Source organism: Dendrobates tinctorius, unplaced genomic scaffold (genome assembly GCF_039654945.1).
Source record: "Dendrobates tinctorius isolate UK_male_01 unplaced genomic scaffold, ASM3965494v1 ptg000043l, whole genome shotgun sequence".
In the NCBI taxonomy this organism is placed as follows: domain Eukaryota; kingdom Metazoa; phylum Chordata; class Amphibia; order Anura; family Dendrobatidae; genus Dendrobates; species Dendrobates tinctorius.
The window spans coordinates 32,418,994-32,437,071 of record NW_027361711.1 but is presented as its reverse complement, the minus strand read 5'-3'; the positions used below and the strand labels follow the sequence as shown (position 1 = coordinate 32,437,071).

General features: G+C 43.8%; 1 protein-coding gene across 1 annotated transcript in view; it reads right to left on the bottom strand.

The window, feature by feature from the left end:
- Nucleotides 1-18,078, bottom strand: part of LARS1 (leucyl-tRNA synthetase 1) — a 122,493-nt gene that overhangs the window by 15,415 nt on the left and 89,000 nt on the right. The window contains exons 19-25 of the mRNA XM_073575261.1: nucleotides 14,728-14,866; nucleotides 14,422-14,634; nucleotides 11,877-11,934; nucleotides 11,326-11,389; nucleotides 10,925-11,108; nucleotides 9,078-9,168; nucleotides 8,415-8,555 (exon numbers count right to left, since the gene is read on the bottom strand). Of these exons, the coding sequence (XP_073431362.1) occupies nucleotides 8,415-8,555; nucleotides 9,078-9,168; nucleotides 10,925-11,108; nucleotides 11,326-11,389; nucleotides 11,877-11,934; nucleotides 14,422-14,634; nucleotides 14,728-14,866 (890 nt within the window). The remainder of the gene's footprint in view (nucleotides 1-8,414; nucleotides 8,556-9,077; nucleotides 9,169-10,924; nucleotides 11,109-11,325; nucleotides 11,390-11,876; nucleotides 11,935-14,421; nucleotides 14,635-14,727; nucleotides 14,867-18,078) is intronic.

Here is an 18,078-nt window from a genome sequence, read left to right as displayed (position 1 = left end):
GCAACTGCAAAATCGTTTTTTTGGAATTTTTTTTATTTACCATGTTCACTATATGGTGACACTGATCTGGCAATACGATTCTCCAGGTCAGTACGATTACACAGATACAAACAAACATATATTTTTTTTTTATTTAAGAGGTGAAAAAAACAATTGGAAATTTGTAAGAAAAATGTTGCTTATGTCACCATATTCCATTTTATATGGGGCTGGGTGAAGGCTTATTTTTTTGCGTCCTGAGCTGACATTTTTACCGATACCATTTTGGGCTAGATACAATGTTCTGATTGCCTCTTATTGCAGTGTTGTAATTCTGGCATTTCAGTTTATTTCTTTTTTCTTGTTACATCATTTACTAATCTCTGATTATTTTATATTTTGATCGACCGGACTTTTGCGAATGCAGCAAATATATGATTTTTTTTCTTTTAAATTGTTTTACTTTTACAATGGGGGCGATTTGAACTTTTAGATTTTTTCCATATTTTTAAAAACTTTTTTTTAGCACTTTTTACTGCATTTGTTAGTTTCCTTAGGGGACGAAGCAGCAACTGTCTGATCACTTGTACTATACATAGCAGTTCATCAGCACTGCTAGGAATAGCAAAAATCAGTCTCCTATGAACGCCAGCTAAACGCTGCCTTTCATAGAAGAATCCATATAAAAGAAAGGTACACAACACTCCCCTGGTTGTGAGGTGGGGCGCTCTAGTTGTGTTCCAATCCGTCATCAAAGGAACAGAACAACTTGGCACTGAAAAAGTTGCAGTGAATGAATATAAGTTTAATTAACAATCCTCATACTTAACGTTTTGGTCCTACATATGGACATTCATCAGAACTGTACAAAATATTTACAGTTAGGTCCATATATATTTGGACAGAGACAACATTTTTCTAATTTTCTAATTTTGGTTCTAGACATTACCACAATGAATTTTAAACAAAACAATTCAGATGCAGTTGAAGTTCAGACTTTCAGCTTTCATTTGAGGGTATCCACATTAAAATTGGATTAAGGGTTTAGGAGTTCCAGCTCCTCAACATGTGCCACCCTGTTTTTAAAGGGACCAAAAGTAATTGGACAAATAATTGTAAATAAAATGTTCATTTCTAGTACTTGGTTGAAAACCCTTTGTTGGCAATGACTGCCTGAAGTTTTGAACTCATGGACATCACCAGATGCTGTGTTTCCTCCTTTTTGATGCTCTGCCAGGCCTTCACTGCGGTGGTTTTCAGTTGCTGTTTGTTTGTGGGCCTTTCTGTCTGAAGTTTAGTCTTTAACCCCTTAAGCCCCAAGGGTGGTTTGCACGTTAATGACCAGGCCAATTTTTACAATTCTGACCACTGTCCCTTTATGAGGTAATAACTCTGAAACGCTTCCATGGATCCCGGTGATTCTGACAATGTTTTCTCGTGACATATTGTACTTCATGCTAGTGGTAAAATTTCATTCAAATAACTTGCGTTTATTTGGGAAAAAAACATAAATTTGGCGAAAATTTTGAAAATTTTGCAATTTTCCAACTTTGAATTTTTATGCCCTTAAATCACAGAGATACGGCACACAAAACACTTGATAAGTAACATTTTCCACATGTTTACTTTACATCAGCACAATTTTGGAACCAAAATTTTTTTTTGTTAGGAAGTTATAAGGGTTAAAAATTGACCAGCGATTTCTCATTTTTGCAACACCATTTTATTTTTACGGACCACATCACATTTGAAGCCACTTTGAGGGGTCTATATGATAGAAAATACCCAAAAGTGACACCATTCTAAAAACTGAACCCCTTAAGGTGCTCAAAACCACATTCAAGAAGTTTATTAACCCTTTAGGTGCGTCACAGGAATTTTTTGAATATTTAAAAAAAAAATGAACATTTAACTTTTTTTCACTAAAAAAATACTTCAGGTTCAATTTTTTTCATTTTACCAAGAGTAACAGGAGAAATTGGACTGCAAAAGTTATTGTGCAATTTGTCCTGAGTACGCTGATACCTGATATGTGGGGGGGAACCACTGTTTCGGTGCATGGCAGACCTCAGCAGGGAAGGAGCGCCGTTTGACTTTTTCAATGCAAAATTGGCTGGAATTCAGATCGGACGCCATGTCGCGTTTGGAGAGTCCCTGATGTACCTAAACAGTGGAAACCCCCCAAGTGACCCCATTTTGGAAACTAGACCCCCCAAGGAACTTATCTAGATATGTGGTGAGAACTTTGAACCCACAAGGGCTTCACAGAAGTTTATAACGTACAGCGGTACAATTAAAAAATCATATTTTTTCCACAAAAATGATCTTTTCACCCCCAATTTTTATTTTTCCAAGGGTAACAGGACCCTAAAAGTTATTGTGCAATTTGTCCTGAGTACGCCGATACCCCATATGTGGGTGTAAATGACTATTTGGGCGCATGGCAGAGCTCGGAAGGGAAGCAGCGCCATTTGACGTTTTTGGCTGGAATTGAGATCGGACACCATGTCGCGATTGGAAACCCCTGATGTACCAAAACAGTGGAAACCCGGAAACCCCCCACAAATGACACCATTTTGGAAACTAGACCCCCCAAGGAACTTATCTAGATGTGTGGTGAGCACTTTGAACCCCCCAGTGCTTCACAGAAGTTTATAACGCCCGGACGTGAAAATAAAAAAATCGTATTTTTTCCACAAACATGATCTTTTAGTCACCAATTTTTTCCATTTTCCCAAGGGTACAAGGAGAAATTGGACCCCAAAAGTTGTTGTCCAATTTGTCCTGAGTACGCTGATACCTCATATGTGGGAGAAAACTACTGTATGGGCACACGTCGGGGCTCGGAAGAGAAGTAGTGACGTTTTGGAATGCAGACTTTGATGGAATGGTCTGCGGGTGTTATGTAGCTTTTGGAGAGCCCCTGATGTACCTAAACAGTGGAAACCCCCCACAAGTGACCCCATTTTGGAAACTAGACCCCCCAAGAAACTTATCTAGATGTGTGGTGAGCACTTTGAACCCCCCAGTGCTTCACAGAGGTTTATAACAACCGGGCGTGAAAATAAAAATATCGTATTTTTCCACAAACATGATCAATTAGTCTCCAATTTTTTTATATTCCCAAGGGTAACAGGAGAAATAGGACCCCAAAATTTGTTGTCCAATTTGTCCTGAGTACACTGATACCTCATATGTGGGAGAAAACTACTGTATGGGCACACGTCGGGGCTCGGAAGGGAAGTAGTGACGTTTTGGAATGCAGAATTTGATGGATTGGTCTGCGGGTGTCATGTGCGTTTGGAGAGCCCCTGATGTACCTAAACTATCGAAACTCCCCACAATTGACCCCATTTTGGAAACTAGACCCCCCACGGAACTTATCTAGATGTGTGGTGAGCACTTTGAACCCCCAAGTGCTTCACAGAAGTTTATAACGCCTGGGCGTGAAAATAAAAAAATAATTTTTTCCACAAAAATGATATTTTTGCCCCCAATTTTTTATTTTCCTAAGGGTAACAGGAGAAATTGGACCCCAAAAGTTGTTTTGCAATTTGTCCTGAGTATACTGATACCCTATTTGTGGGGGTAAAACACTGTTTGGGCGCATGGCAGAGCTTGGAAGGGAAGGAGCACCATTTGACTTTTTCAACTCAGAATTGGCTGGAATTGAGATCAGACGCCATATGTTGCATTTGGAGAGCCCCTGATGTGCCCAAACAGTGGAAACCCCCCAATTATAACTCCAACCCTAACCCCAACACACCCCTAACCCTAATCTGAGCCCTAGCCCTAGCCCTGCCCTAGCCCTAACCCTAATGGGAAAATGGAAATAAATACATTTTCTTTTAGTTTTATTATTTTTCCCTAAGGGGGTGATAACGGGGGGTTTGATTTACTATTTATGGCAGTTTTTATGTTTGGCGGCTGTAGCACGCTAAAAGACGCTTTTTATTGTAAAAATAGTTTTTGCATCACCACATATTGAGAGCTATAATTTTTCCGTATTTTGACCCACCGAGTCGTGTGAGGTCTTATTTTTTGCGGGACGAGTTGACGTTTTTATTGGTACCATTTTCGGGCACGTGACATTTTTTGATCGCTTTTTATTCCGATTTTTGGGACGCAGAACAAAAACCAGCGTTTCATGAATTTCTTTTGGGGGGGGTGCGTTTACACCGTTCCGCGTGCGGTAAAATTGATAAAGCGGTTTTATTCTTCGGGTCGGTACGGTTACAGCGATACCTCATTTAGGTCTTTTTTTATGTTTTGACGGTTTTTTGCAATGAAAACAATTTTATATAAAAAAAAATTATTTTTGCATCGCTTTATTCTGCGAGCTATAACGTTTTTAATTTTTTGCGGATGACGCTGTATGGCGGCTCGTTTTTTGCGGGACAAGATGACGTTTTCAGAGGTACCATGGGTATTTATAAGCGTCTTTTTGTTTGTGCGTTATTGCACTTTTTGTTCGATGGTATGATAATAAATCATTATTTTTTGCTTCATTTTTTATTTTTTAAGGGGTTCGCTAAAGGGGTTAACTAATGGGACAGTTTTATAGGGCGGGTCGTTACGGACGCGGCGATACCAAATATGTTTACTTTTATTGCTTTTTTTTATTTTCAAAAAATGAATTTATTGGGGAATATTTTTTTTTTTTTTACTACTTTATTTAGCAATTTTTAAAATTATTTTTACACTTTTTTTTTTTTTTTTACATAGTCCCAGGTGGGACATCACTGTCCTGTGACAGATCGCTGATCTGTCACATCACAAATCACTGTGACAGATCAGCAATCTGTCACAGGCAGTTCTGCAGACTTCCTCATGCCTGCGCTTTGCAGGCAGTGAGGAAGTCAGCTCCCTACAGGCCCCCGTCGCCATCTTGGATCCGGGGGCCTGTAGGGAAGGGGGGCGCTGCCGTGGGGGGCTCAGGGAAGCACGGAGGGAGCCCCCTCACTGCCGATGCTTCCCTTTAACCCCCGGTACACCGCGATCGTGTTTGATAGCGGTGGACAAGGGGTTAACATGTCGGGGGCGGTCCGTGACCGCCCCTGACACATTGTGCCGGGTGTCAGCTGTGATAATCAGCTGACACCCGGCCACGATCAGCGGCGCTCACCACGTGGGCGCCGCTGATCGCATTAGACGTACTATCCCGTCCTTGGGAATTAAGTCCCAGGGCACATGGACGGGATAGTACGTCAAATGGAAGAAAGGGGTTAACAAGTGAAATGCATGCTCAATTGGGTTGAGATCAGGTGACTGACTTGGCCATTCAAGAATATTCCACTTCTTTGCTTTAATAAACTCCTGGGTTGCTTTGGCTTTATGTTTTGGGTCATTGTCCATCTGTAGTATGAAACGACGACCAATCAGTTTGGCTGCATTTGGCGGATCTGAGCACACAGTATGGCTCTGAATACCTCAGAACTCATTCGGCTGCTTCTGTCCTGTGTCACATCATCAATAAACACTAGTGACCCAGTGCCACTAGCAGCCATGCATGCTCAGGCCATCACACTGCCTCCACCGTGTTTTACAGATGATGTGGTATGCTTTGGATCATGAGCTGTACCACGCCTTCGCCATACTTTTCTCTTTCCATCATTCTGGTAGAGGTTGATCTTGGTTTCATCTGTCCAAAGAATGTTCTTCAAGAACTGTGCTGTTTTTTTTAGATGTTTTTTAGCAAAGTCAAGTCTAGCCTTTTGATTCTTGATGCTTATGAGTGGCTTGCACCGTGCAGTGAACCCTCTGTATTTACTTTCATGCAGTCTTCTCTTTATGGTAGATTTGGATACTGATACGCCTACCTCATGGAGAGTGTTGTTTACTTGGTTGGCTGTTGTGAAGGGGTTTCTCTTCACCATGGAGACTATTCTGCGATCATCCACCACTGTTGTCTTCCGTGGGCGCCCAGGTCTGTTTGCATTGGTGAGTTCACCAGTGCTTTCTTTCTTTCTCAGGATGTACCAAACTGTAGATTCTGCCACTCCTAATGTTGTAGCAATTTCTCGGATGGGTTTTTTCTGTTTTTGCAGCTTAAGGATGGCTTGTTTCACCTGTATGGAGAGCTCCTTTGACTGCATGTTTCCTTCACAGCAAAACCTTCCAAATGCAAGCACCACACCTCAAATCAACTGCAGGCCTTTAATCTGCTTAATTGAGAATGACATAACGAAGGGATTGCCCACACCTGTCCATGAAATAGCCTTGGAGTCAATTGTCCAATTAATTTTGTTCCCTATAAAAACTGGGTGGCACATGTTAGGCCTGTTTCACACATCAGTTTTTTGGCGTCCGCCAAAGTGTGAAAAAAAGGATCCGTTTCCGTTTTGCTACCGGATCCGTTTTTTTGACGGATCCGCTTTAGCCACTAATGCAAGTCTATGGGGAAAAAAACGGATCCGCCAAAAAAATGGCAGATCTGTTTTTTTTTAACGAAAACCGACGGATTTTAACGGACATCAAAAAACGGAAGTGTGATCCACCTCTTAAGGAGCTGAAACTCCTAAACCCTTCATCCAATTTTAATGTGGATACCCTCAAATGAAAGCTGAAAGTCTGAACTTCAACTGCATCTGAATTGTTTTGTTTAAAATTCATTGTGGTAATGTCTAGAACCAAAATTAGAAAAATGTTGTCTCTGTCCAAATATGTATGGACCTAACTGTAATAGGACAATAATAAGTTATAGATAATAACTTAATATACATAAATGGAAACATGTCTAACGCTCAAGGTTTTATAGGCTATAGGACACGACGGAAATCCATACATGGCTGAATTTTGTTTTCCAATAATACATGAATAACAGTAAGTACTGTAGGCTGGTACATGGACAGAATTCATATATATATAGAAAAAAAACCTGTTACGACAGAAGGATATTAGGAAAAGGATATGGAAGTGATCTAAGCTGTGATCTGTACCGTGGTTCCAGAGTCTGTCATTAGGTGGTGGCCTGTCCAAGAGGAAGAGGGAGGCCGTGCAATCCTGTGGGGTAGTAATGGTGCCAGTATAGAAAGTATGCGACTCGTAATCCGTATCATGAGAACGGATGGATAGTTCTGTGAGTCAGAAGGTAATGGCAATGAAAATGTTGACCCTGGAACAGTATGGTGTAATGGTAACCCATCAAAGAGAGAGGCTATGTAGAACTTGAGGAAAATGGATGTAAAGATAGGGATTCTAGATTGTGAGCCCCATCGGGGACAGTGCCAATAATGTTTGTCAAGCCGCTGTGGAATTAATGGCGCTATATGAGTAAAATAAATAAATAAATAATAGAGAGCAATATAAGGGAAGAGGTGAACAGAAGGAAGTACAGGTAAGATAAAATATGATATGGCCTTCATAGCCTCTTTCTTTGGTGGGTTACAATTACAACATACTGTTCGCTTCTTCCAGGGTCAACATTTTCATTGTCATAACCTTTTGACTCACAGAACTGTTCTCATGATACAGATTAAGGCTGGTTTCACATTAGCGTTTTTTAGCGCAGCGCATCGTGCGCGTCCATGCGCATCTATGTTTAACATGGGGGCGCATGGTCTAGCGTTTGCACACGTTTGTATGCGTTTTCGTGCGCATGCGTTTTTTGTAGTGTGCGCCTAGGTGTGCCGGACGCAACCTGTTTTTTTTTTTTGGTCCGTCCAACCTGTGTCAAAAAAACGCATGCGCACGCTTGTGCACGGAATTCGCCAAAATAACACATTACAGTCTATGGGAATGCAGGCGTGCGCAAGTACATGCGCACGCCTGCGTTTAAAATCGCATGCGTTTTAAGAGTTAACATGGCTATAAACTTGTTAAAACGCATGCGCCTAAAAAAAGCAAACGCATGCAAAACACATGATGCGTTTTTTGCATGCGTTTCTATTGCGCATGAAGAGCAGCGCTAAAAACCGCTAATGTGAAAGTAGCCTAACAGCCGCTTAAGTTTTATACTGGCACCATTACTGCCCCACAGAATTGCACGGCCTCCAATTCCACTTGGAGAGCCCACCATCTAATGACAGACTCTGGAACCTCAGTACAGATCACCTCCATATCCTTTTCCTAATATCCTTCTATGTCTCTTCAGGAGAACCCTGGCTTCAACGGCAACCCACTGGCACCCTGTGATCACCCGGAATGAAGCGACCCCCTGAGCGCACGTGTTAAATGCTGCCGTTAGCATGTTGCATGACGCTGTTAATCTTTAACAACCGCAGGCAGAGCTCCGCTGCACCCACGACTGTTAGAGGTAGATGATTGCTGAATAATTCACCCATTATCTGCCGGGAAATACTGGGGCTTGGCTTGGAAGTCAGGGACCAAACATATGACGTAACTGTACATCATATGATGGGAAGGGGTTAATAAACCCACATCTATGCTATCAGTGCTGCAGGATAAAAATTTTAGCGGCTCAAAGTATGACTTACCTTCCCGAGTAGCGACCACACATATTCACACAAGTGAGGACAGATAGGAGCCAGCAGCAATGTCTGGATTTCAATAAAGCGGAACACTAAGGCTTGGTGCATGCCTTCAATAGCAAGTTCTCTGTATTTATCCTTTGCAGCCTGTAAGAAAATGGCAAGTAGAAAGGTGTGATATGGTTTATTGCATATCCTGCTGTTAATAAGGACATAGATGGAGGACATAGTGGGGAAAACTACAAAAAGGAGAAAAAATCCTACATTTTTCAAACATGGACTGAACAAATGTCTGTACTTTCAGCTACTTGTCTGGATGCTACAGAAATGGCTTTATTTCATTAACCAGAACAAGTACATTGTGAGCAATTACGAGATTGACAGTTTTGCTCTGAATTTTCCAGATTTGAATCTGATCAAGCACGGTATTCTAGAAGAATGCGTCCGATCCATCCGTCGCTTCACACAACTTACAGAAAGCGCAAGTAAGACCCAAGTGCCAGATACCACAGGGCAACTTCAGGTCTGGAAGAGTCCATGCCGCTATGGTTCAGAGCAGTTTTGGTGACGAGATGGGAACAATTGGTATGGATGATCGCTGTATGCACAACATCAGCGAAGAAAGAATCAAAGTCTGCAACACATTTCAGGAAAACTTAAAATTCTCACCTGAAACTCAAAGAACCCAGTTTTCAATGCTTCCTTAAACATCATTTTTTCATAGTTCTGTTCAGTTTTCAGGATTCCAGCATTCATCTCACTGAATAGCAGAGGTGAAGGTTATAGTTACAATGACAAAAGTATAACGTATAGCTGCCACTGATCTGCTCAGTATTCTACAATTGTGATCTCAACTTTTTTTTTTTTTTTTTAGTATTAATATATTTAATAACTGAAAAAAAACCACACACACACACAAGAGCATTATCTTTAAAGTCATATCAAAATCATTAAGTAGTTTTCCAGATTTATGGCTCTTTCATGGGATCAACCACCAATTTTAAAGGTAATCGGTCACTGTGTAATGAGTGCCAACTGATCACAGCCTTGCCCTGCCCCGATGGCTGGAAGTGAGTGACTGTATGGAGAAACCGTGAAGAAGGCGGATTAGGCCGCCGTAACGCGTAGTCCCATTTGCGCTTATTTCTGCCATGTACTCTAGTTTCTGATTCTTGTGGGTCGTTTTTATACCTTGTTGAAGAAATAAAGAAAAGCATCATTTTACTCCAACCCTGGTTTGCTGAGTTCTTGCTGGATTTCCTTTTTGTTCTCATATATATATAATAATAATAATAATAATAATAATAAATATATATATATATATATATATATATATATATATATATATATATAGTAGGGATTCAACTCGCTCAGGAGCCATGGGACTCAATCAGGAGGCACGTTCCTTTAGAAAGTCTATAGGGTTTATTGCTTCCTAACCCATAAAGCAGCACATAACACAGGGAATAGCCTTTAGCTCAGGCAAAAGCAAGCATAAGTGTCCATGATTTCAGGCTCAGTCCAGGAGCCTCAGCAAAACACCGGAGGCTTATACCTCCTCGCATACAGCCAACATACACAGGCCTCACCGAGTCAGCAGCCTCAGCACGTGGTCTTTAGGAAGGTAGCACACCTTCCTCCACCTAGGCCTACCGGGACCTTCCACATGGCTCAATCAGATCCATGCGCTCTCTCTCATGTGACCGGACCTGCTGGCAGAGCTTGAACTGGTCCACCCACTGCCGCTAAAGACATATGACAGCAGATTAAATCCGCTGTCATGTGTGTGTGGAAAAATGAGAGCCCGGATGAACGTCGAGGGACATGATATATGATGTAAATATACGTCATATGTCATGAAGGGCACCACTTTGCGTATAGATAGCGGTGGCTCTAACTGAGCCCCCTGCACTGTCTGACTGACAGCAGCTCAGCATTAGCATTGGCGGACGGTCAGTCAGGGCAGGGGGCGCAGTTACAGCTGCCGCTCTCTGTACACTGAGCGGTGACTGGACGCCGAACGCTGCAAGGAGGAATAAAGCTTGACAGCGACATACAGCCATGGTTACCTGTGTCCCCCAATGAAGCAATAAAGAAAGCTCATTCCCTCCTGGCAGTGGGGCCCTAAGTGCTGGCGCCGTGCAGGTTCAGAGCGCTATTAACTTACAGATTAACCTCTTTAAACATTCTGCCAAACAAGTACCAGATTTTAAGTAAGCTGGTTTTACCTTTTCATAAATACCAATGCTGAATAGGCAGCAGAGTACAAGGTATATAGAGACTAACATTGTTTTTCTTCATAGAATAGATTAGGGGCCCGATTCATCAAGTATCTAAAAAGATAAACTGTCTGTTCCAATAGCAACCAATCAGTTCTCAGCTTTCTTTTTTCAAACAGATCAGGTAAAATGAAAGCTGTATGGTGATTGGTTGCGACGGGTAACAAAGACTATCTTTTCAGCAGTTTTGATTGATCGGTCCTCAGAGTCTTTTAGGAAAAGAAACATAAAACATACCTTTCAAACACCCGGTCGTTGTACGTATGGTCGGTGCCGCTTCTCAGGCTGTCAAAGTTGGCGAGCATTTCTTTAACCCATTCAACCCAAGTGTATAAGCGTAGAATGCCAGCATCAGCCATGGCTTCCACAAAGTTAGCGTCTTCCACAGTATCCCCAGCATCAGCCAGAGCAAGCCGCATGCCTAACATAAAAGACAGGAACATTTGGGATAAATATAGGATTTACCATGGTCTGGTTACTGGCAGATCATGTAAGCTATAGATTTCTATCCCTGCATTTCAGCATTGACCAAAGGGGGTCTGGATTGTCCCACACCTTCACTTATCAGAACGTGGGTGAATACAATCTTACTCTTTAAAAAAAAAAAAAAAAAAAGAAAAGTTAAAATCCACACAAACCATCTGCTGAGAACTTGTTGACAGCATCACTCAATGTTAGGAAGTTTCCAGTTGACTTAGACATCTAAGGAAATAAAAAAAATGGCATTGGACAAAAAAACAAAAGGAATCTAAGGGGGTTGTCTTGAGGTGAAGTTTTAAAACCTATCCTTAAGATAGGTCATCGTTATGATACTACTGGGCTACCGCCACCAATCAATTGGCAACTGCCCCAGAAGCCACTGGAACGAAGCAATATATGGGCAGGACACAACAGCGCCGTACATTGCTTAGTGGCTGCTGCACAGTACTGCAGTACATTCACTTCAAGGGGAGGTAAACTGCACCACTTGTAAGCGGTGCACGTGCACCGCTGCAGATTTCCACCCATACATAGTATATGTCCAAGTCCTGTCTGCAGTTTTAAGTTGATTGGTGGGAATACAGGCGCTCCTCCGATTTGATACTGATAACCTATCCCAGGGCTAGGTCATTAATCGTTCAGCCATGGACAAACCTTTTAAAAGCAAAACTGAATAGCTTTTCACAATAGAGGAATGACCATACTATACCTTTTCTGAATTAAGGAGCAAGTGTCCATTTGCCCTGACAGCCACTGGCCATTTCCCACTAAAGCAAAAATAAAGAGGGAGAATAAAAGGTTATAGCGTCCATTGCACATATAATAGCTGATTGTTCTAAGGTTCCCTCACAATGCCATACATGCTACAGGAAGAGCAGAGGGAGCAGTCGCCCAGGGCCCCGCACTCTGAGGGGCCCACCTTGAGGCCAAGCTACTTTGAACTGAATCAGAAACGCAGCGCGCCGATACAGTTAAACTCTGCGGCAGAGCAAGGGGACACGATTTCCATCCATAAGTCCAACTGTATCAGCATACAGTTGAAAGCAATGAATAATGGACGCTTCCTAACCCTATCATTCATCCTCGATGTCTGAAGTCTCAGCACAGCGGGCGTGCTAACATCACTACATAGTGCCCGTTGCGCTCAGCTGTGCGGGCATGCTCGCTGCAGAGTCTGGAGCAGTAGGGTAACGAGAAGGAGAAGCGAGTATAGTATTTTTTTTAAATCAGTGAGAACATTATCTTGGTCAGAACACTGTATGGAGGACTATTGGGTGCATTTTACTGTATGGAGGACTATCGGGTGCATTATACTGCATAGAGGACTCTGAGGAGAGCATTATACTGCATAGGGGACTAAGGCTGGTTTCACATTTGCGTTTTTTAGCGCTGGAAAAAAACGCATATGTGCGCATGCGTTTTTTCCCCTATATTTAACATGGGTGCGCATACCTGCGCGCTTGTAAGCGCATGTATGCGATTTTCATGCGCTGCGTTTTTTTGGGGTGTGCGTTGGTATTTTCCAGACGCAGCATGTTGCATTTTTTGGCCCTGCAAAAAAGCGCATGCGCACATATGCGCACGTTTTGCGCTAAAAATGGCCATTATAGCCTATGGATGCGCATATGTGCGCACTGGCATGCTCATGTATGCGTTTATTTGCATATGCGTTTTTTTTTTTTAACCATGGAATTTAGGGGTTTGGGTTAGAGTTAGGGTTAGTTAAGGGGGTTTAGGGTTAGGGTTAGGGTCAGGGTTAGGGTTGGGGTTTGGGTCAGGGTTAGGGTTAAGTATGGTTTGGTTAAGGGTTAGGGTCAGGGTTAGGGTCAGGATTAGGGTTAAGTATGGTTTGGTTAAGGGTTAGGGTCAGGGTTAGGGTTAGGGTCAGGGTTAGGGTTAAGTATGGTTTTGTTAAGGGTTAGGGTCAGGGTTAGGGTCAGGGTTAGGGTTAAGTATGGTTTGGTTAAGGGTTAGGGTCAGGGTTAGGGTTAGGGTCAGGGTTAGGGTTAGTTAGGGTTTAGGGTTTGGGTTAGGGTTAAGTATGATTTGGTTTAGGGTTAGGGTCAGGGTTAGGGTTAGGGTCAGGGTTAGGGTTAGGGTTAGTAAAGTCATGGTTTGGGTTAGTGTGAGGGGACATCCAATGTTGGAAAAAAACGCAAACGCGGTAAAAACGCACTAAAAACGCATACAAACGCTTAAAAACGCTGCGTTTTTTTCATGCATGCTCATAAAAATGCTTGAAAAAAACGCAGCAGTTGTATGCTTTTGTATGCGTTTTTTCAATGCGTTTTTTTGCGGGAAAAACGCGCTGCAAAAAAAAGCAAGTGTGAAACTAGCCTAAGAGGAGTGCATTATACTGTATGGGGGACTATGGGGAGTACATTATACTGTATGGGGGACTATGGGGAGTACATTATACTGTATGGGGGACTATGGGGAGTGCATTATACTATAAGGAGCTGTGTGGGGTCACAGCTGGGGGATCATAGTGTGTTGGAGTCACCATACTCTTCCGAGGGAGTCGAGGAGTGGGGTACAGTAGGGTCATCATAATGTGCCTGTTGACATCATACAATCAAGTGCAATGAAAGAGGAATCTAGGGCTCCAGTAGAAGAAAAATTAAGAGTGTACACAGTACCACACAGTAAATGCAGTAATAGGGAGACATACAGCAGCAACAGCTCAGCATTAAGGTATCAGCAGGATGAGGAGTTTGTGCAGGATGGGGATACATGGGGACGGTGCTGAAATGTGAGAAGTCAGATTTCCATGTCAGTCTGGGCCAGGTGAAAAAGTGAATGACTCCATCAGAAAGAATGTCAGCTGTAAGTCACCATCTGTAAGTGTACTGTAATCTCCCACATGTTCTGAAGGACTGGCATCTACCACTATATGGTCACTATATGGCGGTAATATCCATGTTGGTCTTTGTATAGAGATTATTTTCAGTAACAGTGCGGTCATCTGCTGAGGTTCTCCTACATCCACCATTAGGATGCACCACCATGGTTGTAATCAGAGCTACCTAGTTAGAAGTTTTGACCACCTGTACCAAACCTCTAGCTATGCCTGTGAATGCTACATATAAGCGATGTACTAAGACACTGTACAATTTAGAGGTGGTATGGACCGTATAACAGCGAGCTAAGACAGCACACTGTGTTATAGCTCCCAACAATATCTGACCTTTATTTACACAGTACATTAAGCTCCATATGTTCTTTTTAAAGAAATAATCAAGCCACCAACTCACCTGTCTTCAGGCCACATAGCCACGTGGTTGTATAGGTAATAGGACAAGTGATTAGGGACCAGATCTTTCCCAGACACTCTCAGATCAACTGGATACCAAAACTCAAACTCCTTCTTTAGTAAGTCCAGTTTCTCCTTAGGGATAGTTGTTTTTGGAAACTGTGCCTTCTTGAAAAATATGTAGTCCCAGACCTCCTTGGTCATTTGTTCTGGCCTTTATATTAGGGAAAACAGTCAGAACCAAGGTGATAGCCAGCAAACATATTAATGAGTCCTCTACGAAAAATAAAACAAAAAATTATTTTACCTGATTCCTATAGGAGAGTCCGCTTTTCCATCAAGATCATTCCCCTGTAGGAGATGACAGACTGTGTAGTAGGCCATGTATATAGTAGAGTCAGAAAGGGATTCAATTAACCATTGCTCATCCCAAGGCAAGCGAGAGCCTAAAATAAGAAACGCAACACAAAGAATTACCCCAGCACACGCAACAATCTTGTAAAGAACATCATGAAAAATTAAATGTCGTCCAGCTCAGTGCAAATTTTCATCAAGTGCTGCCACGTGCAAAATCCTAAACTCAAAAGAAAAAAGAATCCGTACCATAAGCATTCAATGTATAAAACAGTATTAATTTTTATTAAATAATTAAAGAATGTGACAGTGGTAAACCGAAAAGGTGGAACCAACTGAAGACCCAGAGAATGTAAACGGTTATGTATACTAATATATTACACACAAAAGTGCTAGTGCATGGATATGGATATCAAGAAGCGCATAAAAAAGACCACAGTATTAGTCATACTACACAGGGCATGATGACAATGTCAAAGAAGCCTGCATGCCAAAACAGAGTCAATATAATAGTAAAAATGTGTGCACATAATAGACAATTAATAACCCAGCAACATACCTGAGACCCAGTGGTACCACCACCTCAACGCGCGTTTCGGCGCCGAGCGTTCTTCCGGGGGAAACGCGTCGAAATGTGCGTTGGGGTGGTGGCACTATGCAGTATAGCGACATGCTAGCAAAGTTATAGCCAGACGGCAACTCACATCACAACCACAAGGCGGACACACACTTTCCAAGGGATGAGTTGGAGAGGGACACAGAGAGGGCAGGACGATGTCCTCATTGATGTGAAAAGCAGAGACCACCTTAGGCAGAAAGGCCGGAACCGGTCTGAGCACTACCTTATCCTGGTGCAAAACCAGGACAGGGGAACGGCAGGACAATGCTGCCAACTCCGAGACCCTCCGAATAGAAGTGATAGCAACTAGGAAGGCGACCTTCCATGAGAGGAGGGATAGAGAAATGCCCTGAATCGGCTCGAAAGGCGCACGCTGAAGAGCGCTTAAAACAAGATTCAAATCCCATGGATCGACAGGAGACTGGTAAGGAGGCGCTATGTGAGCGACGCCCTGAAGAAAAGTCTTCACCTGGGGAAAAGAAGCCAGATCTCTTTGGAAAAGGATAGCCAGAGCGGACACCTGACCCTTTAAGGTACTGAGGGAAAGGCCGTCTGCAGAAAACCCAGAACAGAAGGAAGAGAAAAAGTCATAGGAAACACACTGTTGTCCTCACACCACCGAAAAAAGGCTTTCCAACATCTGTGATAGATGCGAGATGACGCCGGCTTCCTTGCCTTAATCATGGTCTGGATGACCTTGTGGCAAAAACATGTGTCTCTCAGGACCACAGCCTCAACGGCCATGCCATTAAATTCAGAGACCGAGAATTCGGGTGGAAGAGGGGCCCTTGCGATAAAAGATCCGGACGGTCTGGAAGCCTCCAGGGGACGTCCGAGAGCATGTTTACTAGCTCCGCATACCAGGCCCTTCGTGGCCAATCTGGAGCTACTAACAGAACGGGAACCCCTTCTGCCTTTATCTTTTTCATGATTCTTGGGATCAGGGGAAGAGGTGGGAACAGGTAAGGCATGCGAAACTGGGACCACGGGACTACCAGAATGTCGAAACCGATAGCCATCGGATCCCGAGACCTGGCTACGTACTGGGGAACCTTGTGGTTTGCTCGAGATGCCATGAGGTCGACGTCCGGAAAGCCCCACCTCAGACAAATTTGGTGAAAGACGCCGGGGTTGAGAGCTCACTCGCCTGACATGAGCCCTTGACGGCTCAGGAAATCGGCTTCCCAGTTGTCCACACCTGGAATGTGTACGGCTGATATGGCGGGAACATAGCTTTCCGCCCAATGCAGAATCTTTGCCACCTCCAGCATGATCTGCTTGCTGCGAGTTCCGCCTTGGTGGTTTATGTACGCCACGGCCGTGGCGTTGTCCTACTGGATGCGGACCGGCTTCTCCGCGAGGATGGGCTGCCAGCGGATGAGGGCAAGAAAGATTGCCCTGATATCCTAGAGATTGATTGGTAAGAGAGCTTCCTGAGCATCCCAGCGGCCCTGCACCATGAGGTGGAGAAAAACCGCTCCCCAACCCAGGAGACTGGCATCGGTGGTGATGACCTGCCATCGAATGGGAAGGAAGGATCTCCCGCGTAGGACCGAGGTGGGAAACATCCACCAGGTTAGGGATTGCCTCACCTTGCGAGGCAGAAGCACTGGGCGGTCCAGGGATGATGTCGTCTTGTCCCAAGCAGACAGGAGGTTCAGCTGGAGAGGGCGGGAGTGAAACTGGGCATACGGCACTGCTTCGAAGGAAGCAATCATCTTCCCTAGGACTGTCTTGCAGAGCCGAATGGGAAGAGGGACCGGGCGCTTTAGGGCTTTGATCTCCTGTCAGAGGGAAGAAATTTTCTTCTTTGGAAGGAAAACTCGAGCTTAGGTGGTGTCGAATTCCATGCCCAGAAATACGAGACGCTGAGTTGATATCAGGGTAGACTTCTCTTTGCTGACCATCCAGCCGAGGCGATGCAGCGTGTCCAGAATGATCTGGAGGCTGTGATTGCAGTCTCGGCGAGATGGACCCTTGATGAGGAGATCGTCAAGATAAGGGATTATAAGAATCCCCTTTGAACGAAGGATGGCCATGACCGCCGCCATGATCTTTGTGAAGACTCTGGGGGCGGACGCCAGACCAAATGGGAGAGCTGTGAACTGACAATGGCACTCCTGTATGGCAAATCTGAGGAACTTCTGATGTTGTACACAAGCAGGAACATGCAAGTAAGCGTCCTGAATGTCCACAGAGCAAAGATATTCCCCCGGTTCCATGGAGGCGATCACTGAGCGCAAGGACTCCATTCGAAAATGGCGAACCCGAAGGTGAAGATTCAACTGCTTGAGGTCCAAAATAGGTCGAAGGGCGCCGTCCTTTTTTGGGACTATGAACAGGTTTGAGTAAAACCCAGAAAACCGTTCGTGCCAAGGAACGGGTACGATCACTCCTGAGTTTAGGAGAGACGAGACAGCCTGGGAAAGCCCTGGGACATGAGAGGGCTGTTTTGGTGGACGAGAAAGGAAGAAACGTCCCTTTGGGGGCGAAGAAAATTCTATTTTGTAGCCTGATGTGACAACCTCCCTGACCCAGGCGTCGTCGACCGCCGCCAACCAAGTTTCCTTGAAAAGAAGAAGCCTACCTCCCACCCTGGAAAGATTCCCAGGTGGAGGTGACCCATGATTTAGACGAAAATCTGTGGCTGCGAGAACCGAAGGGCTTAGAGGGGCAGCCCCTAGA